At 65.7% G+C, this 26,500-nt stretch overlaps 1 protein-coding gene across 1 annotated transcript in view; it reads right to left on the reverse strand.

Moving 5' to 3' along the window:
• The window catches only part of PFAS (phosphoribosylformylglycinamidine synthase), a 48,783-nt gene that overhangs the window by 13,827 nt on the left and 8,456 nt on the right, over window positions 1-26,500 (reverse strand). The window contains exons 8-21 of the mRNA XM_062600881.1: window positions 25,996-26,124; window positions 23,020-23,151; window positions 20,613-20,741; window positions 18,356-18,429; window positions 16,955-17,111; window positions 15,366-15,427; window positions 14,571-14,732; window positions 12,464-12,577; window positions 11,626-11,757; window positions 9,840-10,070; window positions 5,695-5,875; window positions 4,022-4,105; window positions 3,625-3,780; window positions 2,010-2,135 (exon numbers count right to left, since the gene is read on the reverse strand). Coding sequence (XP_062456865.1) covers window positions 2,010-2,135; window positions 3,625-3,780; window positions 4,022-4,105; window positions 5,695-5,875; window positions 9,840-10,070; window positions 11,626-11,757; window positions 12,464-12,577; window positions 14,571-14,732; window positions 15,366-15,427; window positions 16,955-17,111; window positions 18,356-18,429; window positions 20,613-20,741; window positions 23,020-23,151; window positions 25,996-26,124 — 1,869 coding nt within the window. The remainder of the gene's footprint in view (window positions 1-2,009; window positions 2,136-3,624; window positions 3,781-4,021; window positions 4,106-5,694; window positions 5,876-9,839; window positions 10,071-11,625; window positions 11,758-12,463; window positions 12,578-14,570; window positions 14,733-15,365; window positions 15,428-16,954; window positions 17,112-18,355; window positions 18,430-20,612; window positions 20,742-23,019; window positions 23,152-25,995; window positions 26,125-26,500) is intronic.

Genomic DNA, 26,500 nt, shown 5'->3' on the forward strand with positions numbered 1-26,500 from the left:
GGATGTGGGGGTGCCATGGGGATGCCGTGGGGACGCGGGGACCCCGTGGGGACGTGGGGACACCGTGGGGACGCGGCGCGGACACGCAACGGGGAGGTGGGGGGTGCCATGGGGACATGGGGATGACGTGGGGACGTGGGGACCCCGTGGGGACACGGGGACCCCATGGGGGCACGGCGCGGGGACGCGGCGGGGATGTGGGGGGCGCCATGGGGACACCATGGGGATGTGGGGACGAGGTGGGGACACGGGGACCCTGTGGGGACGCGGCGGGGATGTGGGGGGTGCCATGGGGACACCATGGGGACACGGGGACGATGTGGGGACACGGCGTTGGGATGACGTGGGGACGCGGGGACACCATGGGGATGTGGGGACACGGCATGGGGATGCCACGGGGACATGGGGACAACATGTGGGGACACGGGGACACTGTAGGGACGTGGGGACACGGCGTGGGGACGCCATGGGGACGCGGGGACAACGTGTGGGGACATGAGGACACCATGGGGATGTGGAGACACCACGGGGACACGGGGACATGGCGTGGGGACGCCATGGGGATGTGGCGTGGGGACACCATGGGGACGTGGGGACACCATGGGGACACAGGGATGTGGGGACATGGTGTGGGGACACCATGGGGACATGGGGACACAGTGACATGGCATGGAGATGCCATCGGGACATGGGGACATGGCGTGGGGACACCATGGAGATGTGGGGACATGGCGTGGGGACACCATGGGGACGTGGGGACACCATGGGGACACAGGGATGTGGGGACATGGCGTGGGGACACCATGGGGACGTGGGGACACCAGGGTGGGGGTTGTCCTCAAGGCAGTGGATGTCCTCAGGGTGCCTGTCCCCGGGGCGGGGGTTGACCCCAGGCGGAGCGTCCCCATGGTGGGACGTCCCCAGGGTGGGGGTGTCCCCATGGTGGCTGTCCTCAGATGGGATGTCCCCAGGGTGGGACGGCCCCAGGGTGGGATGTTCCCAGGCTGGTGGTGTCCCCAGGTTGGTTGTCCCCACGGTGGTGTCCCCATGGTGGGATGTCCCCGTGGAGGTGTCCCCATGGAGGTGTCCCCATGGCGGGACGTCCCCACGGTGGTGCCCCCACGGCAGGACGTCCCCACAGCGGGATGTCCCCATGGAGGTGTCCACATGGTGGTGCCCCCAGGTTGGATGTCCCCGTGGAGGTGCCCCCACGGTGGTGTCCCCAGGGTGGGGACATCCCCATGGTGGGATGTCCCCAGGGTGGGGGTGTCTCCGGGTTGGATGTCCCCACGGTGGTGTCCCCATGGTGGGATGTCCCCGTGGAGGTGTCCCCATGGTGGTGCCCCCAGGTTGGATGTCCCCATGGAGGTGCCCCCACGGTGGTGTCCCCAGGTTGGATGTCCCCACGGTGGTGTCCCCAGGGTGGGGACATCCCCATGGTGGGATGTCCCCAGGGTGGGGGTGTCTCTGGGTTGGATGTCCCCACGGTGGTGTCCCCAGGTTGGATGTCCCCATGGAGGTGCCCCCATGGTGGTGTCCCCAGGTTGGATGTCCCCATGGTGGTGTCCCCACAGCGGGGTGTCCCCACGGCGGGATGTCCCCGTGGAGGTGTCCACATGGTGGTGCCCCCAGGTTGGATGTCCCCATGGTGGTGCCCCCCTGGCAGTGCCCCCAGGTTGGATGTCCCCATGGAGGTGTCCCCATGGCGGGACGTCCCCACGGTGGTGTCACCAGGGTGACAAGGGCGGTGGACAAGGGTGGACAAGACCCCCAAGGGCGGTGCCCCCCCCCCCCGGCGGGACGTCCCCAGGCTGGTTGACCCCGTGGAGGTGTCCCCATGGCGGGATGTCCCCATGGTGGTGTCCCCAGGTTGGATGTCCCCATGGCGGTGCCCCCAGGTTGGTTGTCCCCAGGGTGGTGTCCCCACGGTGGTGCCCCCATGGCGGTGCCCCCCCCCATGGCGGTGCCCCCAGGTTGGTTGTCCCCATGGTGGTGTCCCCGTCACTCACGGGTGGCGCCGGGTGGCCCGGGGGGGACGTCCAGCCGCAGCCCGCAGTTGCCGGCGAAGGCCATCTCCAGGGCGCCGCCCAGCAGCCCCCCGTCGCTGACGTCGTGGCCGGCGCTCAGCACCCGCTCTGCGCCCCGGCAGGATGGGACCCCCCGCCCCGAGCACCCAATGACGCCCCAATGCCCCACAGCACCCAATGAGCCCCCCACAGCACCCAATGACACCCTAATGCCCCATAGCACCCAATGAGCACCCCATAGCACCCAGTGACACCCCAATGCCCCACAGCACCCAATGAGCCCCCCATAGCACCCAGTGACACCCCAATGCCCCACAGCACCCAATGAGCCCCCATAGCACCCAATGACACCCTAATGCCCCACAGCACCCAATGAGCCCCCCATAGCACCCAATGACACCCCAATGCCCCATAGCACCCAATGAGTGCCCCATAGCACCCAATGATGCCCCAATCTCCCCAGAGTCCCATGAACCCCCATAGCACCCAATGAACTCCCATAGCACCCAATGAGTGCCCCATAGCACCCAATGACACCCTAATGCCCCATAGCACCCAATGAGCACCCCATAGCACCCAATGACACCCCAATGCCCCACAGCACCCAATGAGCCCCCCCAGCACCCAATGACACCCCAATACTCCCAGAGAGTCCAAAGAAACCCCACAGCACCCAATGACACCCTAATGCCCCACAGCACCCAATGAGCACCCCATAGCACCCAATTACACCCCAATGTCCCACAGCACCCAATGAGTGCCCCATAGCACCCAGTGACACCCCAATGCCCCACGGTACCCAATGAGCCCCCATAGCACCCAATGACACCCTAATGCCCCATAGCACCCAATGAGCCCCCCATAGCACCCAATGACACCCCAATGCCCCATAGCACCCAATGAGCCCCCCACAGCACCCAATGACACCCCAATACTCCCAGAGAGTCCAAAGAAACCCCACAGCACCCAATGACACCCCAATGCCCCATAGCACCCAATGAGCCCCCCACAGCACCCAATGACACCCCAATGCCCCACAGCACCCAATGAGCACCCCACAGCACCCAATTACACCCCAATGCCCCATAGCACCCAATGAGCACCCCATAGCACCCAATGATGCCCCAATCTGCCCAGAGTCCAATGAACCCCCATAGCACCTGATGAACCCCCATAGCACCTGATGAACCCCCAGAGCACCCAGTGACACCCCAATACCCACAGCACCCAATGATCCCCATAGCACCCAATGACACTCCAATGCCCCATAGCACCCAGTGAACCCCCATAGCACCCAATGAGACCCCCAATGACCCCCCCATGGCACCCAATTACATTCCAACCCCCCCCATAGACCCCTTATAACTCCCCATAGCACCCAATGACACCCCAATGCCCCCCAAGCCCCCCATAGCACCCAATGACCACCCCAGAGCACCCAACCACCCTCATCCAATGACACCTCCAACACACCCATAGCACCCAACAACCCCCCACACGACCCAAATACCCCCCCAACGGCACCCCAGTGACCCCCCCCTCCACACACACAGCACCCTCACCAGACCCCAGTCCGTGGGGCTGGGGGGGCACCCACCTTGCAGCAGCTCCTGGGTGACGCGGAAGGCGGCCGCCAGCACCTCGGGGTCCTCCAGGTCGGGGCAGGAGTCGCCCAGCTGGGCGAAGACCTGGGCCAGGGCGCTGCCCCCCAAGCGGTGCTTCCCCGGGTTCAGGGGCACCCACAGCACCGTGCCTGCACCCACAGCGCCATCAGTGGGGGTGGGGGGACCCCCCCCTGCACCCATAGCATCGTCCCTGGACCCATAGCACCATCCCTGCACCCATAGCATCATCCCTGCACCCATAGCGTCATCCCTGGACCCACAGCACCCGTCACAGAGGGGACGGGACCCACAGGACCTCAGAGCCACCCAGGGGTGCCACCCCCCGGCCATGGCACCCCAGCACCTTTGGGTGCTGCCTCCTCGCCTCACCTTGGCCATCAGGACACTTGAGGTCGGGGGTGACAGTGGCCGTGATGTCGGGGCACACAGCGTAGGCGGAGACCACCAGGGTGCCTGGGGGATGGGGGGGGGTCAGTGCCATGGGGGCACCCATGGGTGCTGCCGCTGCCCCTCCCGGGGCCACCACTGGTGGGGTGACACCCATGGGTGCTGCTTCCACCACCCCTGGGACCACCACTGGGATGGTGGCACCCACGATGGTTACCGTTGCCACCACCGGGAGGTGGCACCCGTGGGTGCTGGGACCCCCTTCTGCTCCCATAGCACCCATGGGTGCCACCTTCACACCGGTGACACCCTCCCCACACCAGTGGCACCCACAGGTGCCACCTCCATGTTGATGACACCCAGCACCAGCCTCCCCTCGGCAGCACCTCAGGTGCCCCCTCCATGCCAGAAGCACCCATAGGTGCCACCACCCAGCTGGTGAACACCCCTTGCCCAATCCAACAGCATCCCTGGGCATCCTCCAACCCCTAACACCCATGGGTGCCACAACCACATGGGTGACACCAACCAGCCCCCTCCCTGCTGGTGACATCCACACTCTGCTCCAATGCCAGCAGCACCCATGGGTGCCACCTCCATGCTGGTGACACCCACGATCAGCCTCCCCCCCAGTAGCACCCTAGGGTGCCCCCCCATGCAAGCACCTATGCATGGGGGTGCCGTTCCCACCAGTACCCATGGATGCTCCCTCTTGCAGCACACATAGGGGCCCACCCACGGCAGCAGCACCCATGGGTGAACCTCCATCACCCCCACCAGTACCCATGGGTGCCCCCCCTTGCAAGCACCTGTGGCTGGACCCCCCATCCCCACCAGCACCCATGGGTGGACCCCACCTCCACCAGCACCCATGGGTGGATCTCTCACCCCCACAGCACCCATGCCTGGACCCCCCAGCCCCTTGCAAGCATCCACAGGTGGACCCCCATCCCCACCAGCACCCATAGGTGGACCCCCACCCCCAGCTGACCCATAGGCGGACCTGCATCAGCACCCATGGGTGGACCTCCATCACCCCCACCAGCACCCATGAGTGGACTCCCAGTCCCAGCAGGGCCCATGGGTGTCCCCTTGCAAACACCCATGGGTGGACACTCATCCCCACCAGCACCCACGGTCGGACCCCCACCCCCACTAGCACCCATGGTTAGACACCCATCCCCACCAGCACCCATGGGTGGACCCTCACCCTCCAACCAGCACCCATGGGTACCCCACTTGCAGGCACCCATGGGTGAACCCCCACCCTCCCACCAGCACCCATGGGTGCCCCACTTGCAGGTGCCCATGGTTGGACACCCACCCCCACCAGCACCCATGGGTGGACCCTCACCCTCCAACCAGCACCCATGGGTGCCCCCCCTTTGCAGGCACCCATGGTTGGACACCCATCCCCACCAGCACCCACGACTGGCCCCCCACCCTCCCACCAGCACCCATGGGTGGATCCCCCCCCTTTGCAGGCACCCATGGTTGGACACCCACCCCCACCAGCACCCACGACTGGCCCCCCACCCTCCCACCAGCACCCATGGGTGCCCCCCTCCCCTTTTGCATGCACCCACAGCTGGCCCCACCCCCAGCAGCACCCGCGGGTGCCCCCGCTCCCCCGCCCCCCCCCGGCGGGTGCTCACCGGGCGCCAGGACGGTGCGGGCGCCCACGCGGGCCGCCATGCTCAGCGAGTCCTTGCCGCCGTCGAGGGCGACGCCGAGGCGGCGCAGGAGGCGGCAGAGGCCCCCGCAGGCGCCCGCCAGCGCCCCCCCCTCCGCCCCCGCCTTCCCCCCCCACATCCAGTTGCCCGAGCACTTCACGTCCTGCGGGGGGGGAGGGGGACACACGGGGACACGGGGCGTGGGGACACCAGACATGGGGGACAGGGGACACATGGACGTGGGGACAAGGGGACATGGGACATAGATGTGGGGACACCAGACATGGGGGACAGGGGACACATGGACATGGGGACACCAGACATGGGGGACATGGGGACACATGGACATGGGGACAAGGGGACAGGGGACACATGGACATGGGGACACCACACATGGGGGACATAGGGACAAGGGACACAGATGTGGGGACACCAGACATGGGGGACAGGGGACACATGGACATGGGGACAAGGGGACAGGGGACACATGGACATGGGGACACCACACATGGGGGACATAGGGACAAGGGACACAGATGTGGGGACACCAGACATGGGGGACAGGGGACACATGGACATGGGGACAAGGGGACAAGGGACACAGATGTGGGGACACCACACATGGGGGACAGGGGACACATGGACATGGGGACACCACACATGGGGGACATGGGGACACATGGACATGGGGACAAGGGGACATGGGACACAGATGTGGGGACACCAGACATGGGGGACAGGGGACACATGGACATGGGAACAAGGGGACATGGGACATAGATGTGGGGACACCAGACATGGGGGACAGGGGACACATGGACATGGGGACACCACACATGGGGGACATGGGGACACATGGACATGGGGACAAGGGGACAAGGGACACAGATGTAGGGACACCAGACATGAGGGACAGGGGACACATGGACATGGGGACACCACACATGGGGGACAGGGGACACATGGACATGGGGACAAGGAGACAAGGGACACAGATGTGGGGGCACCAGACATGGGGGACAGGGGACACATGGACATGGGGGCATGGGGACATGGGACACAGATGTGGGGACACCAGACATGGGGGACAGGGGATACATGGACATGGGGACAAGGGGACAGGGGACACATGGACATGGGGACACCACACATGGGGGACATGGGGACACATGGACATGGGGACAAGGGGACATGGGACACAGATGTGGGGACACCACACATGGGGGACAGGGGACACATGGACATGGGGGCATGGGGACATGGGACACAGATGTGGGGACACCAGACATGGGGGACAGGGGATACATGGACATGGGGACAAGGGGACAGGGGACACATGGACATGGGGACACCACACATGGGGGACATGGGGACACATGGACATGGGGACAAGGGGACATGGGACACAGATGTGGGGACACCAGACATGGGGGACAGGGGATACATGGACATGGGGACAAGGGGACAGGGGACACATGGACATGGGGACACCACACATGGGGGACATGGGGACACATGGACATGGGGACAAGGGGACATGGGACACAGATGTGGGGACACCAGACATGAGGGACAGGGGACACATGGACGTGGGGACAAGGGGACATGGGACATAGATGTGGGGACACCAGACATGGGGGACAGGGGACACATGGACATGGGGACAAGGGGACATGGGACACAGATGTGGGGACACCAGACATGAGGGACAGGGGACACATGGACGTGGGGACAAGGGGACATGGGACATAGATGTGGGGACACCAGACATGGGGGACAGGGGACACATGGACATGGGGACACCACACATGGGGGACATGGGGACACATGGACATGGGGACAAGGGGACATGGGACACAGATGTGGGGACACCAGACATGGGGGACAGGGGACACATGGACATGGGGACAAGGGGACAAGGGACACATGGACATGGGGACACCACACATGGGGGACATGGGGACACATGGACATGGGGACAAGGGGACAAGGGACACAGATGTGGGGACACCAGACACGAGGGACAGGGGACACATGGACATGGGGACAAGGGGACATGGGACACAGATGTGGGGACACCAGACATGAGGGACAGGGGACACATGGACGTGGGGACAAGGGGACAGGGGACACAAATGTGGGGACACCAGACATGAGGGACAGGGGACACATGGACATGGGGACAAGGGGACATGGGACATATGGACATGGGGACACCAGACATGGGGGACATGGGGACACATGGACATGGGGACAAGGGGACATGGGACACAGATGTGGGGACACCAGACATGGGGGACATAGGGACAAGGGACACAGATGTGGGGACACCAGACATGAGGGACAGGGGACACATGGACGTGGGGACAAGGGGACATGGGACATAGATGTGGGGACACCAGACATGGGGGACATGGGGACACATGGACATGGGGACAAGGGGACATGGGACACAGATGTGGGGACACCAGACATGAGGGACAGGGGACACATGGACGTGGGGACAAGGGGACATGGGACATAGATGTGGGACACCAGACATGGGGGACATAGGGACAAGGGACACAGATGTGGGGACACCAGACATGGGGGACAGGGGACACATGGACATGGGGACATCAGACATGAGGACAAGGGGACATAGGACACACAGATGTGGGGACACCAGATATGGGGACATGGGGGACATGGGACACATGGACGTGGGGGCACCCGGACACAGGATGTGGGGACACGGGGGGGACATGGGACACATGGGTGTGGGGACACCAGATGTGGGGACGTGGGGGACATGGGAGATGGAGACACAGGGATGTGGATGCGGGGACAGGGACACACAGACATGGGGACGCGGGGACAGGGGGACACAGGGGATGGGGATATGGGGACACACAGACACGGGGACATATGGGAAATGGGGACACAGGGACATGGAGGGGACACAGGGACACCAAAGGGGGGGGGGGACAGAGGGGACAGAGTCAGATGCATCAACCCGGTCCCCTCCTGCCCCCCGCGTGTCCCCAAATGTCCCCTTTTACCCCCCAAAACTGCCCCAAGGCATGGCCATGGCGTGTCCCCATGACCACGGCGTGTCCCCAAGACCATGGCGTGTCCCCATGGCCACGGCGTGTCCCTGTGGCCACAATGTGTCCCCATGGCCATGGCATGGCTGTGCCGTGTCCCCCATGGACACGGCGTGTCCCCATGGCCACGGTGTGTCCTCATGGCCATGGTGTGTCCCCATGGCCATGGCATGGCTGTGTCGTGTCCCCCATGACCATGGCGTGTCCCCCATGACCATGGCCTGTCCCCATGGCCACGGTGTGTCCTCATGGCCATGGTGTGTCCCCATGGCCATGGCATGGCTGTGTCGTGTCCCCCATGACCATGGCCTGTCCCCATGGCCACGGTGTGTCCTCATGGCCATGGTGTGTCCCCATGGCCATGGCATGGCTGTGTCGTGTCCCCCATGACCATGGCGTGTCCCCCATGACCATGGCCTGTCCCCATGGCCACGGTGTGTCCCCATGGCCACGGTGTGTCCTCATGGCCATGGTGTGTCCCCATGGCCATGGCATGGCTGTGCCATGTCCCCCATGACCATGGCGTGTCCCCCATGGCCACGGTGTGTCCCCATGGCCATGGTGTGTCCCCCCGACCATGCTGTGACCCCCCCCCTCCTCCAGCCATGCCATGTCCTTCATGGCCACGTTGTGACCCCGGTGGCCATGCTGTAGCTGTGCCACAACCCTCGTGGCCATGCCACGACTCCGCGGCCACGTTGTAGCCAGGCCATGACCCCCGTTGCCCTGCTGTGACCGTGCCATGACCTTCACGGCCACGTCATGACCCCGTGGCCATGCTGTGCCCATGCTGTGGCTCCCGTGGCCATGCCATAACCCTGCCATGACCTTTGTGGTCACATCCTGACCCCTCCCGCCATGGCCACGTCCTAACCACGCTATGACCCCACCCAAAAGGCTGACCACAACCATGCCCTGATCTCCACGACCATCCCACCACTATGCCTGACCCCCGCCACGGCCGTGCCATGACCCCTCGCAGCCGCGTTGGGGCCACGCTGTGGCCCCCGCGGTGGCCGTGGCCACGGCGGAGGGACTCACGCGGAGGTCGGTGATGCGGGCGAAGACGAGGTTGGTGAGGGCCTCGGTGAGGGCGAGGCGGGCGCCGGCGGCCGGGTCCAGGAGGCCCTTGATGGGCTGCTCGCCCAGCGCCGTGGCCGCCCCCACCGTGTCGAAGTGGGACAGGGCCACCACGGCCACGTCGGCCAGCGGCGTGTGCAGGGGTCCCACGCACTGCTGCTGGGCCACCAGCCCTGTCACCGAGCGGTCCACCTGCCCCCAGAGACCGGCGTCAGCAGGGGGGACGTGGACCGGGACACGGCGTGGAGGACGCGAGGTGGGAAACATCACGGGGACACGGCGTGGAGTACAAGGGCACACAGGCCAGGACATGTGGCGGGGGACACGGACTGGGGCAAGGGCGGGGGGGGAACATGGGCTGGGACATGTCAGGGACATGGGGCAGGACACGCCATGAAGGACAAGGTTGGGACACGTGGGGGTCATGGGCTAGGACGTGCCACGGGGGACATGGAGGCCACAAAGGGAAACAAGACCATGGAGGGGATCGAGGCCATGGAGGGGTTTGAGGCCACGGGGGAGATGGAGGCCATGGAAGAGATGGAGACCACAAAGGGGATCGAGACCACGGAGGAGATGGAGGCCATGGAGGAGATGGAGACCACAAAGGGGATGGAGACAACAGAGAGGATCAGAGTGACAGAGGGGACGGAGGCCATCAAGGGGATTGAGGCCACAGAGGAGACAGAGACCATGGGAGGGGAACAAGGCCACCAAGAGGACCGAGGCCACAGAGGAGAAGGAGGCTACGAAGGGAAATGAGGCCATGGAGGAGATGGAGACCACGGGCAGGGAATGAGGACACAGAGAAGATGAGGATCGCGGTGGAAATGGAGGCTGCGAGAGGAGAACGAGGCCACGAAGAGGATCAAGGCCATGGAGGACATCATGGCTAGGAAGGCCACAGAGGAGATGGAAGCCACAGCGGAGATGGAGACCATGGGAAAGGAAAGGGGCCATGGAGGGGAATGAGAACAGAGAAAACGGTGGCCATGGAGGAGATGGAGGCCACAGTAGAGGAAAAAGTCCATCAGAGGGATCGAGGCCACGGAGAACATCAGGGCCAGAAAGGGGAATGAGGCCATGGGGCAGATAGAGGCCACGGAGGCCACAGAACGGAAACGAGGCCACGAAGGGAATCGAGGCCATGGAGGACATCAAGGCCAGGAAGGGGAACCAGGCCACGGAGAAGATGATGGCCACGGTGGAGGTGGTGGCCACAATGGAGATGATGGCCACGGTGGAGATGATGGCCATGATGGACATGATGGCCACGGTGGAGGTGGTGGCCACGGTGGAGGTGGTGGCCATGATGGAGGTGATGGCCATGATGGAGGTGGTGGCTGTGGTGGAGGTGGTGGCCATAGTGGAGGTGATGGCCACGATGGAGATGATGGCCACGGTGGAGGTGGTGGCCACAATGGAGATGATGGCCACGGTGGAGATGATGGCCATGATGGACATGATGGCCATGATGGAGGTGGTGGCCATGGTGGTGGTGGTGGCCACGGTGGTGGTGGCCACGGTGGAGATGATGGCCATGATGGACATGATGGCCATGATGGAGGTGGTGGCCATGGTGGTGGTGGTGGCCACGGTGGTGGTGGTGGCCACGGATGCTTGGGAGAAAATCGAGGCCGCGGGACAGGGACTGAGGCCGGGGGAGGGGACGGAAGCCGCGAAGGGGACGCGACAGGGTGTGTGTGTGTGGGGGGGGAGCACCCAAGGGTGCCCCGGCCACGGGTACCTTGTTGGTGAGGTAGCGCTTGCTGGCCACGGCCGGCAGCCGCAGCACCCGCTCCAGCGCCTGGCGCACCGTCAGCCCCGGCGGCAGGCTCAGGGGGCGCAGGGTGGGGGGCTCCCGGTGCAGGATGAACTCCTGGGGGTGGGGGGGGCACCCACAGGCGTTGGTGGTGGTGGTGGGACACGCCCGGCCACGCGGCGGGGTCCCTCACGCCCAGGTGGGCCCCAAAATCGGGGTGCTGCAGACCAGGGTGGGCCAGCACCCAAGGTGGTGCTGGGGGGGCCACCTGGATCTGTGGGGCCCCCACCCAGAGGGGTCCCCGACTCTGGAGGTCCCTCGACCATGAGGACACCAACTATGGGGGGCACCTAAAACTGGGGGGGGGGTGTCTCCAAAATTGGGGTTCCCCCAGTCCGGGGTGTCCCCAAAATGGGGATTTCTGGGATTACGGAGGTCCCACCCTTGGGGGTCCCGGGTCCCAAGCGCCGCCGCCCCCCCCCACACCCAAAATCTAGGGGGTCCCCTGATATCACCCAAGGGTGACCCCAAACCTGGCAGTCCCCAGCTCCGTGTGGTCCCCACCACGGGGGAGTCCAAATCTGGGGGTCCCCAACCCTAGGAGCGGGTCCCCGATATCACCCGGCTGGGGGGGCGGGGTGTCCCCCAATTCAGGGGTCCCTAATCAGGAGGGAGCCCCCCACCCCGAGGGGTCATCACCTCCATTGGGGGGGGGTCCCCATGCCCCCTTGAGGTTCCTCAGCCCCTACGGGAGGTCTCCTATGGGGGGGGGTCTAATCCCTCCCCCCCACCCCCCACCCCCCACCCGTGGGTGCCCCCTCACCTTGCGGGGCATCTTGCCCAGCACCCACTCGAGCTCCAGGTCGACGGGGGTGGGGAGCCCCTCGTGGGACCCCCCCTCGGGCACGGGGGATGCCAGGTCGTCCACCAGCACGATCTGGGAAGGGTGGTGGGTGGTGGGTGGTGGGTGGTGGGGGGGGGGGCAGTGGGGACGGGCACCACCTCTGTCACCCTGGGGGGGGGGGGGGACGCAGAACCACCCCCACCCCCACCCCGGGACCTTCGGACCCAGAGGGACCCCAACCTCCCCACCCCCCAATGTCCCTGTCTCCCATGTCCCTCCGTGTCCCCCCCCTACATCCCTCCACGTCCTGGTCCTCCATGTCCTATGACCCCCACGTGCCCCCATGTCCCCGTGTCCCTCCATGCCGTGTCCACGTCCTCCACGTCTCCCGTGTCCCTCCGTGTCCCTCCGTGTCCCCGTGACCCTCCATGCCGTGTCCACGTCCTCCACGTCTCCCGTGTCCCTCCGTGTCCCCGTGTCCCTCCATGCCGTGTCCTCGTCCTCCACGTCTCCCGTGTCCCTCCGTGTCCCTCCATGTCCCCGTGTCCCTCCATGCCGTGTCCTCGTCCTCCACGTCTCCCGTGTCCCATGTCCATGTCCCTCCATCTCCCCGTGTCCCTCCATGACGTGTCCACGTCTGTCACATCTCCCGTGTCCCTCCGTGTCCCTCCATGTCCCCGTGTCCCTCCATGCCGTGTCCTCATCCTCCACGTCTCCCGTGTCCCATGTCCACGTCCTTCACGTCTCCCATGTCCCTCCGTGTCCCTCCATCTCCCCATGTCCCTCCATGCCGTGTCTATGTCCTCCACGTCTCCCGTGTCCCTCCGTGTCCCTCCATGTCCCCGTGTCCCTCCATGCCGTGTCCACGTTCTCCACGTCTCCCGTGTCCCTCCGTGTCCCCATGTCCCTCCATGCCGTGTCCTCGCCCTCCACGTCTCCCGTGTCCCATGTCCATGTCCCTCCATCTCCCCGTGTCCCTCCATGACGTGTCCACGTCCTCCACGTCTCCCGTGTCCCTCCGTGTCCCCGTGTCCCTCCATGCCGTGTCCTCGTCCTCCACGTCTCCCGTGTCCCATGTCCATGTCCCTCCATCTCCCCGTGTCCCTCCATGACGTGTCCACGTCTGTCACATCTCCCGTGTCCCTCCGTGTCCCTCCATGTCCCCGTGTCCCTCCATGCCGTGTCCTCATCCTCCACGTCTCCCGTGTCCCATGTCCACGTCCTTCATGTCTCCCATGTCCCTCCGTGTCCCTCCATCTCCCCATGTCCCTCCATGCCGTGTCTATGTCCTCCACGTCTCCCGTGTCCCTCCGTGTCCCTCCATGTCCCCGTGTCCCTCCATGCCGTGTCCATGTTCTCCACGTCTCCCGTGTCCCTCCGTGTCCCCATGTCCCTCCATGCCGTGTCCTCGCCCTCCACGTCTCCCGTGTCCCATGTCCATGTCCCTCCATCTCCCCGTGTCCCTCCATGCCATGTCCACGTCTGTCACATCTCCCGTGTCCCTCCGTGTCCCTCCATCTCCCCGTGTCCTTCCATTCCATGTCCATGTCCTTCACATCTCCCGTGTCCCTCCACGTCCCCATGTCCCTCCATCTCCCCATGTCCCTCCATGCCGTGTCTATGTCCTCCACGTCTCCCATGTCCCTCCATGTCCCTCCATCTCCCCGTGTCCCTCCATGCCGTGTCCACGTCCTCCACGTCTCCCGTGTCCCTCCATGTCCCTCCATCTCCCCGTGTCCCTCCATGCCGTGTCCACGTCCTCCACGTCTCCCGTGTCCCTCCATGTCCCTCCACCTCCCCATGTCCCTCCATGCCGTGTCCACGTCCTCCACGTCTCCCGTGTCCCTCCACGTCCCCATGTCCCTCCATCTCCCCGTGTCCCTCCATGCCATGTCCATGTCCTTCATCTCCTTCACGTCTCCCGTCCCATGTCCCTCACGCCCCCCCCCGTGTCCCCACGTCCCCCCACATCTCTCCACCTCGGCTCCCCACATCCGTGTCCTCCAACGTCCCCCAGGTCCCACACCCCTCCATACCGCCCCCACGTCCCTCCGCTCCCCCACCCCCCACCCCGGGGTCCCCGTACCCGCCCGTCGCCGGTGACGGTGCCCACGACGTGCAGGGGACAGCGCTCGCGCTGCGCCAGGCGCTGCAGCTGGGGCACCCGCGGCGGCCGCACCAGCAGCGCGTTCGACTCCTGGTACTCGGCCCCCCAGATCTCCAGCAGGCTCAGCGTGGGGTCGCCCAGCTGCGCCCACCGGTCAGCACCCACGGGTGCTCCAGTGGGAGATGAGGATGGGAGGGATGGAGGGGGGAGGGTCAGGGCACCCGTAGGTCCTCCAGGGATCGGCCTGGGGTGGTGGAGCAGGGGCCACCCAAGAGTGCTCCAGGGTGAAAGGGCCACCTGAGATCTGGGGCACCCAAGGGTGCTCCAGGGATGGGGGGGGGTGGTCTGGGTGATGGATGGGGACATGGGTGGGGGGTATCCAGGGTCAGGGCACCCAAAGATGCTCCTGGGGTTATAGGCACCTTGGGCCCCCAGGACACTCAAGGGGCCACCAAAGCTCAGGGCCACCCAAGGGGCCACTTCGACTCAGGAACACCCAAGGGTGCTCCAGGGTCAAGGGGCCACCCAGGGTCAGGGCCACCCGAGGGCATCCCAAGGTCCAGTGGCCGCCTAGATGAAGAGCACCCATGGGTGCTTCCAGATTCAAGAGGCCACCAGGGGGTTAGGGACATCCAAGGTCATCCCAAGGTCAAGGGTCCACCAGAGGTGAGGGCCACCTGGGGTGTGGGTGCCACAGGCCAGGAGGCTCCGGGAGGAGGGGGGCACCTAGAGGTGGGCCAGCACCTGGCGGGGGGCACCCATGGGTGAGGGTACCTGGAAGCGGCTGGCGTAGATGACGGCCCCGGCCGGCTCGCTGATCTCCTTCAGGACGTTGCCTGGGGACCCAGGGACGTTGGGGACACCTTGGGGACACCTCGGGGTCCTCCCCCCCCCCCCACCACCCGGCATTCATGGGGGCACCCTGACCTCTGCACTCCCCCTCCCCTCCATTGACCGCGTCCCCTGGGTGTCACCCCCATGTCCCCAAGGTCCCCCTACGGTTGCCACCAGCGCCCTGGTCGTGGATGCTGCACACGGGGTTGTCCTCACCGCCCAACCCTGTGTTCCCCCGTGTCCCCTGGTGTCCCCATATGTCCTCTGGTGTCCCCACGTCCCCCGGTGTCCCCCCATGTCCCCACGTCCCCTGGTGTCCCCAAGGTCCCACTATGGTTGCCACCAGCACCCTGGTCGTGGATGCTGCACACGGCGTTGTCCTCACCACCCAACCCCGTGTCCCCCCACGTCCCCTGGTGTCCCCACGTGTCCCCTGGTGTCCTCACATCCCCTAGTGTCCCCCTGTGTCCCCACGTCCCCTGGTGTCCCCAAGGTCCCCCTACGGTTGCCACCAGTGCCCTGGTCGTGGATGCTGCACACGGCGTTGTCCTCACCACCCAACCCTGTGACCCCCACGTCCCCTGGTGTCCCCACGTGTCCCCTGGTGTCCTCACATCCCCTAGTGTCCCCCTGTGTCCCCACGTCCCCTGGTGTCCCCAAGGTCCCACTATGGTTGCCACCAGCGCCCTGGTCGTGGATGCTGCACATGGAGTTGTCCTCACCACCCAACCCCGTGTCCCCCCATGTCCCCTGGTGTCTCCACGTGTCCCCTGGTGTCCCCACGTGTCCTCACATCCTCTAGTGTCCCCCCATGTCCCCACGTCCCCCGGTGTCCCCAAGGTCCCACTATGGTTGCCACCAGCGCCCTGGTCGTGGATGCTGCACACGGGGTTGTCCTCACCGCCCAGCCCCGTGTCCCCCCGTGTCCTTGGTGTCCCCCCGTGTCCCCCGTGTCCCCCCGTGTCCCCCCGTGTCCTTGGTGTCCCCCCGTGTCCCCCGTGTCCCCGCACCGTTGCCGCCGGCGCCCTGGTCGTGGATGCTGCACACGGGGTTGTCCTCACCGCCCAGCCCCGTGTCCCCCCGTGTCCCCCCGTGTCCCCCCGTGTCCTTGGTGTCCCCCCGTGTCCCCGCACCGTTGCCGCCGGCGCCCTGGTCGTGGATGCTGCACACGGGGTTGTCCTCACCGCCCAGCCCCGTGTCCCCCCGTGTCCCCCCGTGTCCTTGGTGTCCCCACGTGTCCCCCGTGTCCCCCCGTGTCCCCCGTGTCCCCGCACCGTTGCCGCCGGCGCCCTGGTCGTGGATGCTGCACACGGGGTTGTCCTCACCGCCCAGCCCCGTGTCCCCCCGTGTCCCCCCGTGTCCTTGGTGTCCCCCCGTGTCCCCACACCGTTGCCGCCGGCGCCCTGGTCGTGGATGCTGCACACGGGGTTGTCCTCACCGCCCAGCCCCGTGTCCCCCCGTGTCCCCCCGTGTCCTTGGTGTCCCCCCGTGTCTTTGGTGTCCCCCCGTGTCCCCCCGTGTCCCCGCACCGTTGCCGCCGGCGCCCTGGTCGTGGATGCTGCACACGGGGTTGTCCTCGGCGCCCTCCACGCAGCCCCGCAGCACCCGGTTCATCTTCTGCTCCATCTCGGCGTCGCCCCGCTGCACCGCCCCCGCGTCCCGCTCCGCCGCGTTGTCACCCTGCACCTGGGCGGCGGGGCGGGGCGGGGGGTGGGTGGGGGGAGGAGACCCCGGGGACGGGGCACCCCGGGGACGGGGGCACCCCGGGGTGGGGACACCTTGGGGATGGGGGAACCCTGGGAATGGGTCACCTTGGGGACGGGGGCACCCTGGGGACGGGGGCACCCTGGAGATGAGACACCTTGGGGATAGGACACCTTGGGGACAGGGGCACCCTGGGGATGGGGGCACCCCGGGGACGGGGGCACCCCAGGGTGGGGACACCTTGGGGATGGGGGCACCCTGGGAATGGGTCACCTTGGGGATGGGGGCACCCCGGGGACGGGGGCACCCTGGAGATGAGACACCTTGGGGATAGGACACCTTGGGGACAGGGGCACCCTGGGGATGGGGGCACCCCGGGGTGGGGACACCTTGGGGACAGGAGTGCCCTGGCGACAGGGGCACCTTGGGAATGGGGCACCCTGGGGACTTGGAGACCTTGGGGACAGGGACACCTTGGGAATGGGTCACCTTGGGGACAGGGGCACCCTGGGGACAGGGGCACCCTGGGGTAGGGACATCCTGGGGACAGGGGCACCTTGGGGAGGGGACACCTTGGGGATGGGGCACCCTGGGGTTGGGGGCACCTTGGGGACAGGGACACCCCGGGGACAGGGACATCTTGGGGAGGGGACATCCTGGGGATGGGGACACCTTGGAGATAGGACACCCTGGGGACAGGGGCACCTTGGGGATGGGTCACCTTGGGGAGGGGGCACCCTGGGGACAGGAGCACCCTGAGGATGGGGACACCCCGGGAAGGGGACACTCTGGGGACAGGGGCACCTTGGGGACAGGGCCACCCTGGGGAGGGGACACTTTGAGATGGGGACACCTTGGGGATGGGTCACCTTGGGGATGGGGCACCCTGGGGACAGGGGCACCCTGGGGATGGGGACACCCTGGGGTGGGGACACCCTGGGGATGAGACACCCTGGGGTCAGAGACACCATGGGGAGGGGGCACCTTGGGGAGGGGGCACTCTGGGGACAGGGGCACCTTGGGGACAGGGACACCATGGGGAGGGGACACTTTGGGATGGGGACACCTTGAGGATGGGTCACCTTAGGGACAGGGACCCCCCCCCCGGGTGCCAGTGACACCCCAGCACCCTCCCCCCCCCCACACACCGCACCCCACTCCTCCGGGCGGGGGGTGGGGACAGGGGGGTCCCCACGTGTCCCCCACCCCCACCCCACCCCCCTTACCTGCACGGAGGAGGCGGCGCCCCCCCCCACGCCGATGCGGTACACGGGACCCCCCACCTTCACCACCAGCATCCCTGGGGGGGGGGAGAGGGGACACAGGGGGACATTGGGGGGGGCAGGGGGGGCACCCCGGCTCCCCAGGGTCCCCAGTTGGGGGGGGAGGGTTGGGGGTCCCTAAGGGAGGGGGGATTTGGGGTCCCTTGGGGTCCTCATGGGGATTGGGTGGGTCTACAGTGGGATTTGGGGGGGTCTCTGGTGGGATTTGAGGATCTCCATAGGGGTTTGAAGGTCTCTGGTGGGATTTAGGGGGGTCTCTGGTGGGACTTGGAGGTCCCCAAGGGGATTTGAGGGTCTCTGGTGGGATTTGGGGGTCCCTGGTGGGACTTGGAGGTCCCCAAGGGGCATTTGGGGGGGTCTCTGGTGGGATTTGGGGGTCCCTGGTGGGACTTGGGGATCTCCATGGGGGTTTGAAGGTCTCTGGTGGGATTTAGGGGGGTCTTTGGTGGGACTTGGAGGTCCCCAAGGGGCATTTGGGGGGGTCTCTGGTGGGATCTGGGGGTCCCTGGTGGGATTTGAGGATCTCCATGGGGGTCTGAAGGTCTCTGGTGGGATTTGGGGGTCCCTGGTAGGATTTGGGGATCTCCATGGGGGTTTGAAGGTCTCTGGTGGGATTTGGGGGGGGTCTCTGGTGGGACTTGGAGGTCCCTAAGTGGATTTGAGGGTCTCTGGTGGGATTTGGGGGTCCCTGGTGGGATTTGAGGTTCTCCATGGGGGTTTGAAGGTCTCTGGTGGGATTTAGGGGGGTCTCCGGTGGGACTTGGAGATCCCCAAGGGGATTTGGGGGGGTCTCTGGTGGGATCTGGGGGTCCCTGGTGGGATTTGAGGATCTCCATGGGGGTTTGAAGGTCTCTGGTGGGATTTGGGGGTCCCTGGTGGGACTTGGGGATCTCCATGGGGGTTTGAAGGTCTCTGGTGGGATTTAGAGGGGTCTCTGGTGGGACTTGGAGGTCCCCAAGGGGATTTCAGGGTCTCTGGTGGGATTTGGGGGTCCCTGGTGGGATTTGAGGATCTCCATGGGGGTTTGAAGGTCTCTGGTGGGATTTAGGGGGGTCTCCGGTGGGACTTGGAGGTCCCCAAGGGGATTTGGGGGGGTCTCTGGTGGGATCTGGGGGTCCCTGGTGGGATTTGAGGATCTCCATGGGGGTTTGAAGGTCTCTGGTGGGATTTGGGGGTCCCTGGTGGGACTTGGGGATCTCCATGGGGGTTTGAAGGTCTCTGGTGGGATTTAGGGGGGTCTCTGGTGGGACTTGGAGGTCCCCAAGGGGATTTCAGGATCTCTGGTGGGATTTGCGGGTCCCTGGTGGGATTTGAGGATCTCCATGGGGGTTTGAAGGTCTCTGGTGGGATTTAGAGGGGTCTCTGGTGGGACTTGGAGGTCCCCAAGGGGATTTCAGGGTCTCTGGTGGGATTTGGGGGTCCCTGGTGGGACTTGGGGATCTCCATGGGGGTTTGAAGGTCTCTGGTGGGATTTAGGGGGGTCTTTGGTGGGACTTGGAGGTCCCCAAGGGGCATTTGGGGGGGGTCTCTGGTGGGATCTGGGGGTCCCTGGTGGGATTTGAGGATCTCCATGGGGGTTTGAAGGTCTCTGGTGGGATTTGGGGGTCCCTGGTAGGATTTGGGGATCTCCATGGGGGTTTGAAGGTCTCTGGTGGGATTTGGGGGGGGTCTCTGGTGGGACTTGGAGGTCCCTAAGTGGATTTGAGGGTCTCTGGTGGGATTTGGGGGTCCCTGGTGGGATTTGAGGTTCTCCATGGGGGTTTGAAGGTCTCTGGTGGGATTTAGGGGGGTCTCCGGTGGGACTTGGAGGTCCCCAAGGGGATTTGGGGGGGTCTCTGGTGGGATCTGGGGGTCCCTGGTGGGATTTGAGGATCTCCATGGGGGTTTGAAGGTCTCTGGTGGGATTTGGGGGTCCCTGGTGGGACTTGGGGATCTCCATGGGGGTTTGAAGGTCTCTGGTGGGATTTAGGGGGGTCTCTGGTGGGACTTGGAGGTCCCCAAGGGGATTTCAGGGTCTCTGGTGGGACTTGGAGGTCCCCAAGGGGATTTGGGGGGGTCTCTGGTGGGATCTGGGGGTCCCTGGTGGGATTTGAGGATCTCCATGGGGGTTTGAAGGTCTCTGGTGGGATTTAGGGGATCTCTGGTGGGACTTGGGGGTCCCCAGGGGGATGCTGGGGGGGAGGGTCCGGGGGCGGCTCACCGGGCTGGGGGGGCTCCTTGCGGACGTGGGCGTCCTCGATGGCGCCGATGCCACCGCTGAACATGATGGGCTTGATCCACTCGCGGCGCTCGCCGCCCGGCAGCACCTGCCCGAAGGACCGGGCGAAGCCTGGGGACGTCACCCGCGGCGTCACCCGCGGCCCCTTCCTCCCCTCCCACCCCCACCCCACCCAGCCCTGGTGCCCCACGTACCCCCAGATCCCACCCCCTGTTCAGGAGAACCCACCCAAGGAGCCCACGGTGGACCAGCACCCATGAGCTGACCCGTGGTGGCACCAACATCACCCAGGATGTCACCCATGGTGGCACCTACAGCACCCGTGTGTCCTCCTGGCACCTCATGTACCTCCAAATCCCACCCCCTGGCCAGGAGAACCCACCGAAGGAGCCCACGAAGCCATGGTGGACCAGCACCCATGAGCTGACCCGTGGTGGCACCAACATCACCCAGGATGTCACCCATGGTGGCACCTACAGCACCCGTGTGTCCTCCTGGCACCTCATGTACCTCCAAATCCCACCCCCTGGCCAGGAGAACCCACCCAAGGAGCCCACGAAGCCATGGTGGACCAGCACCCATGAGCTGACCCGTGGTGGCACCAACAACATCACCCAGGATGTCACCCATGGTGGCACCTACAGCACCCGTGTGTCCTCCTGGCACCCCATGTACCTCCAAATCCCACTCCCGGGCCAGAAGAACCCACCCAAGGAGCCCACGAGGCCATGGTGGACCAGCACCCATGAGCTCACCCGTGGTGGCACCAACATCACCCAGGATGTCACCCATGGTGGCACCTACAGCAACCGTGTCTCCTCCTGGCACCTCATGTACCCCCAAATCCCAGCCCCTGGCCAAGGAGCCCATGAGGCCATGGAGGACCAGCACCCATTGAGGTTATGGGGGGCCCCCAAGTGTCCTTAGAAGGGCCCCCAAAGCCTTTGTGGTCTCCAAGTGTCCTTAGGAAGGTCCCCAAGTTTTCCAGGTGGTCCCCAAGGTCATGCATAGGTCGCTGGGGGGGGGGGGGTCCCATATGTTCCTGGGGTCCCCACGACCATGAAGGTCCCTGGGCATCTTAGATGGGTCCCCAAAGGCTTTGTGGTCCCCAACTGTCCCTGGAGGTCCCCAAGGTCATGGGGATCCTTGAGGAGTCCCCAAACATCTGTAAGGTTCCCCAAGGTCATGAGGATCCTTGGGGGGGTCCCCACATGTCCCTGGGGGTCCCCAAGGCCGTGACGGTCCCCGGACCCCTTAGGTGGCTCCCCAAGGTCATGGGGGTTCCCAAGTGTCCTCAGGTGGGTCCCCAAAAGCTTTGTGATCCCCAAACCTCCATGAGGGTCCTCAAAGTCATGGGGGTCCTTGGGGAGTCCCTACGTGTCCCTGGGGGTCCCCAAGGCCGTGAAGGTCCCCGGACCCCTTAGGGGGGGCCCCAAGGTCATGAGGACCCTTGGGGAGTCCCCACGTGTCCCTGGGGGTCCCCAAGGCTGTGAAGGTCCCCGGACCCCTTAGGTGGCTCCCCAAGGTCATGGGGGGTCCCCAAGTGTCCTCAGGTGGGTCCCCAAAAGCTTTGTGATCCCCAAACCTCCATGAGGGTCCTCAAAGTCATGGGGGTCCTTGGGGAGTCCCTACGTGTCCCTGGGGGTCCCCAAGACCATGAAGGTCCCTGGACATCTTAGGTGGGTCCCCAAGGCCATTGGGGTCCTCGAGTGTTCTCAGGTGGGGCCCCAAAAGCTTTGTGATCCCCAAACGACCATGAGGGTCCTCCAGGTCATGGGGGTCCTTGGGGAGTCCCTACGTGTCCCTGGGGGTCCCCAAGGCCGTGAATGTCCCCAGACCCCTTAGGTGGCTCCCCAAGGTCATGGGGGTTCCCAAGTGTCCTCAGGTGGGTCCCCAAAAGCTTTGTGATCCCCAAAAGACCATGAGGGTCCTCCAGGTCATGGGGGTCCTTGGGGAGTCCCCACGTGTCCCTGGGGGTCCCCAAGGCCGTGAAGGTCCCCAGACCCCTTAGGTGGCTCCCCAAGGTCATGGGGGTTCCCAAGTGTCCTCAGGTGGGTCCCCAAAAGCTTTGTGATCCCCAAACCTCCATGAGGGTCCTCAAAGTCCCTGGGGGGTCCCTGGGGGTCCCCAAGGCCGTGAAGGTCCCCGGACCCCTTAGGTGGCTCCCCAAGGTCATGGGGGTCCCCAAGTGTCCTCAGGTGGGTCCCCAAAAGCTTTGTGATCCCCAAACCTCCATGAGGGTCCTCAAAGTCCCTGGGGGGTCCCTGGGGGTCCCCAAGGCTGTGAAGGTCCCCGGACCCCTTAGGGGGGTCCCCAAGGTCCCGGGGGTCCCCAAGGTCACCTCAGGGTGGGGTGGGGGGAGCGGGGCTGGGGGGCGCTCCCGGCTCACCGGCCAGCAGGGGCTCCCCGAATTTGTTGCCGTAGTCGCTGGCCCCGTCGCTGGCCCCGATGGCGACCTCGAGGGGGCGGGCGAAGGTTTCGGGGTACGGCTGCGCCCCGTCTTCCCAGGGCAGCTCGTAGCCTGCCGGGGGAGGGGGGGGGGGCCAAAGTGGGGGGGGGGGGGCGCGGGGTCAGGACGCCTGGGCCCCCACCCTCCCTCCCCGACCCCCCCGTGTTGGGGGTGGCGGCCCGAGATTCGGGGTGCTCTGGGGGGTGGGGGTGGGGGCTGGAGGGGTTTTGGGGGGCTCCTGGGTGGGGAGTCAAGGGGGGGGGCGGGTTTGAGGTGCTGGGGGGGTATTAGGGGGGGTCCTAGAGGTTTGGGGGGGATCTTGGGGGGTCCCAGGGGTTTGGGGGTACCAGGGGTGTTTGGGGGGGTCCCAGAGGTTTGGGGGGGCTTTGGGGGGGTCCCAGAGATTTGGGGCGGGGCTTTGGGGGGGGATCTTGGGGGGTCCCAGAGGTTTGGGGGGGCTTTGGGGGGGGATACTGGGGGGGGGTCCCAAGGGGTTGGGGGGGTTTTGGGGGGATCTTGGGGGGGTCCCAGAGGTTTGGGGGCACCAGGGGTGTTTGGGGGGGTCCCAGAGGTTTGGGGGGGCTTTGGGGGAGGATACTGGGGGGGGGTCCCAAGGGGTTGGGGGGGTTTTGGGGGGATCTTGGGGGGGTCCCAGAGGTTTGGGGGCACCAGGGGTGTTTGGGGGGGTCCCAGAGGTTTGGGGGGGCTTTAGGGGGGATCTTGGGGGGGTCCCAAGGGGTTTGGGGGGGTTTTGGGGGGGATCTTGGGGGGTCCCAGAGGTTTGGGGGCACCAGGGGTGTTTGGGGGGGTCCCAGAGGTTTGGGGGGGCTTTAGGGGGGATCTTGGGGGGGTCCCAAGGGGTTTGGGGGGGTTTTGGGGGGGATCTTGGGGGGTCCCAGAGGTTTGGGGGCACCAGGGGTGTTTGGGGGGGGGGTCCCAGAGGTTTGGGGGGGCTTTGGGGGAGGATACTGGGGGGGGGTCCCAAGGGGTTGGGGGGGTTTTGGGGGGATCTTGGGGGGGTCCCAGAGGTTTGGGGGCACCAGGGGTGTTTGGGGGGGTCCCAGAGGTTTGGGGGGGCTTTAGGGGGGATCTTGGGGGGGTCCCAAGGGGTTTGGGGGGGTTTTGGGGGGATCTTGGGGGGGTCCCAGAGGTTTGGGGGCACCAGGGGTGTTTGGGGGGGTCCCAGAGGTTTGGGGGGGCTTTAGGGGGGATCTTGGGGGGGGGTCCCAAGGGGTTTGGGGGTATTTGGGGGGATCTTGGGGGGGTCCCAGAGGTTTGGGGGCACCAGGGGTGTTTGGGGGGGTCCCAGTTATTTTGGGGGTGCCCTGCGGATTTCAGGGGTGGGGGTTTGGTTTCGGGGGGGGGTCCCAGTGAATTTTGGGGGGTCCAGGTGATTTTGGGGGGGGCATTCCCAGTGAAGTTTTTTTTGGGGGGGGGGGGGGGGGGTGTCCAGAGGATTTTGGGGGTCATTTTTTTGGGGGGCATCCCAGTGATTTTTTGGGGGGGCGGGCCTGGGGATTTTGGGGGTCGGTTTCGGGGGGCATATCAGTGATTTTTTGGGGGGGGGGACTGAGGATTTTTTTGGGGGGGGTCCCAGGGATTTTGGGGATTGGTTTCGGAGAGAGGGTCCCAGTGATTTTTGGGGGGGGCAGGTATCGCGGGGATTTTGGGGGTCGGTTTTGGGGGGGGTTCTCGGTGATTTTGGGGGGGGGTCTGGGGATTTTTTTAGGGGTGTCCCAGGGATTTTGGGGGCCGGTTTCAGGGGGGGTCCCAGTGATTTTTAGGGGGGGGTCTGGGGATTTTTGGGGGGGGTCCCGGGGATTTTGGGGGGGGGGTCCTGGGGATTTGGAGGCCGGTTTCGGGGGGTTCCCAGTGATTATTTTTTGGGGGGGGTCCCCGGGGATTTTGGGGGTCGGTTTTGGGGGGGTCTCAGTGATTTGTTTTGGGGGGGGGTTCTTGGGGATTTTGGGGCTGGTTTTTGGGGGGGTCCCAGTGATTTTTTTTGGGGGGGGGTCCCGGGGATTTTGGGAGTCGGTTTTGGGGGGGTCTCAGTGATTTTTTTTGGGGGGGGGGTCCCGGGATTTTGGGGTCGGTTTTGGGGGGGGGTCCCCATGATTTTTTTGGGGGGGGGTCCTGGGGATTTTGGGGGCTGGTTTTGGGGGGGGTCCCAGTGATTTTTTTTGGGGGGGGTCCCGGGATGGGGGGGTGGGGGAGGGTCTGGTTTCGGGGGGGGGGTCCCCGGGGTTTTTGGGGGCTGGTTTTGGAGGGGGGGTCCCAGTGATTTTTTTTGGGGGAGTCCTGGGGATTTTGGGGGCTGGTTTTGGGTGGGGGGTCCAGTGATTTTTTTTGGGGGGGGGGGGTCCCCGGGATGGGGGGTGGGGGAGAGTCTGGTTTCGGGGGGGTCCCCGGGGATTTTGGGGGTCGGTTTCGGGGGGGGTCCAGTGATTTTTTGGGGGGAGTCCTGGGGATTTTGGGGGCTGGTTTTGGGTGGGGGGTCCCAGTGATTTTTTTTGAGGGGGGGTCCCCGGGATGGGGGGGGTGGGGGATAGTCTGGTTTCGGGGGGGGGTCCCCGGGGATTTTGGGGGTCGGTTTCAGGGGGGGTCCCAGTGATTTTTTGGGGGGGGGTCCTGGGGATTTTGGGGGCTGGTTTCGGGGGGGGTCCCAATGATTTTTTTGGGGGGGAGTCCTGGGGATTTTGGGGACTGGTTTTGGGGGGGGGTTCCCAGTGATTTTTTTTGGGGGGGGTCCCGGGGATTTTGGGGGTCGGTTTTGGGGGGGGTCTCAGTGATTTGTTTTGGGGGGGGTCCCTGGGGATTTTGGGGGCTGGTTTCGGGGGGGGGTCCCAGTGATTTTTTTTGGGGGGGGGGGGGGTCCCCGGGGTGGGGGTGGAGGGGGGGGGGGGGGGGCCCTCTCACCGGGGACGAGCAGGTTGCCGAAGCTGTAGCCGGCCGTGCCGGCGATGACGTGGGCCCCGCGCCCGGTGCACTGCACGTCCCGGATGCGGCCCCCCGCGCCCGTCGTGGCCCCGCTGAAGGGCGCCACCGCTGCCCCCCCGCCGAACACCGAGGAGGGGGCGTGGCCTCGTCACGCCCCGCCCCCTCCCCTCCCTCCCCCCCTCCCGAGGCCCCGCCCCGCCCCAGGCCCTCGCCCCTTTCCGCCTCCCTCCTTGCTCCCCCCTCCCCTTCCCGTGCAGAACAGGCCGCCAGGCCACGCCCCCTCCCCCCCCCGCCAAGGCCACGCCCCCCCAGCCCCACAGGCCGCGCCCACTGCCGATTGGCCCCGCCCCTTTCCGCCTCCCTCCCTGCCGCCCCCCCCCCACCTCCGCGCAGCAGGATGCACTGCCAGGCCACGCCCACCCCCTCCTAGACACGCCCCCTCCCCAGACCACGCCCCCTCCCCACAGGCCACGCCCAGTCCCGA

The sequence above is a fragment of the Rhea pennata genome, unplaced genomic scaffold (genome assembly GCF_028389875.1).
Source record: "Rhea pennata isolate bPtePen1 unplaced genomic scaffold, bPtePen1.pri scaffold_134, whole genome shotgun sequence".
Lineage (NCBI taxonomy): Eukaryota > Metazoa > Chordata > Aves > Rheiformes > Rheidae > Rhea > Rhea pennata.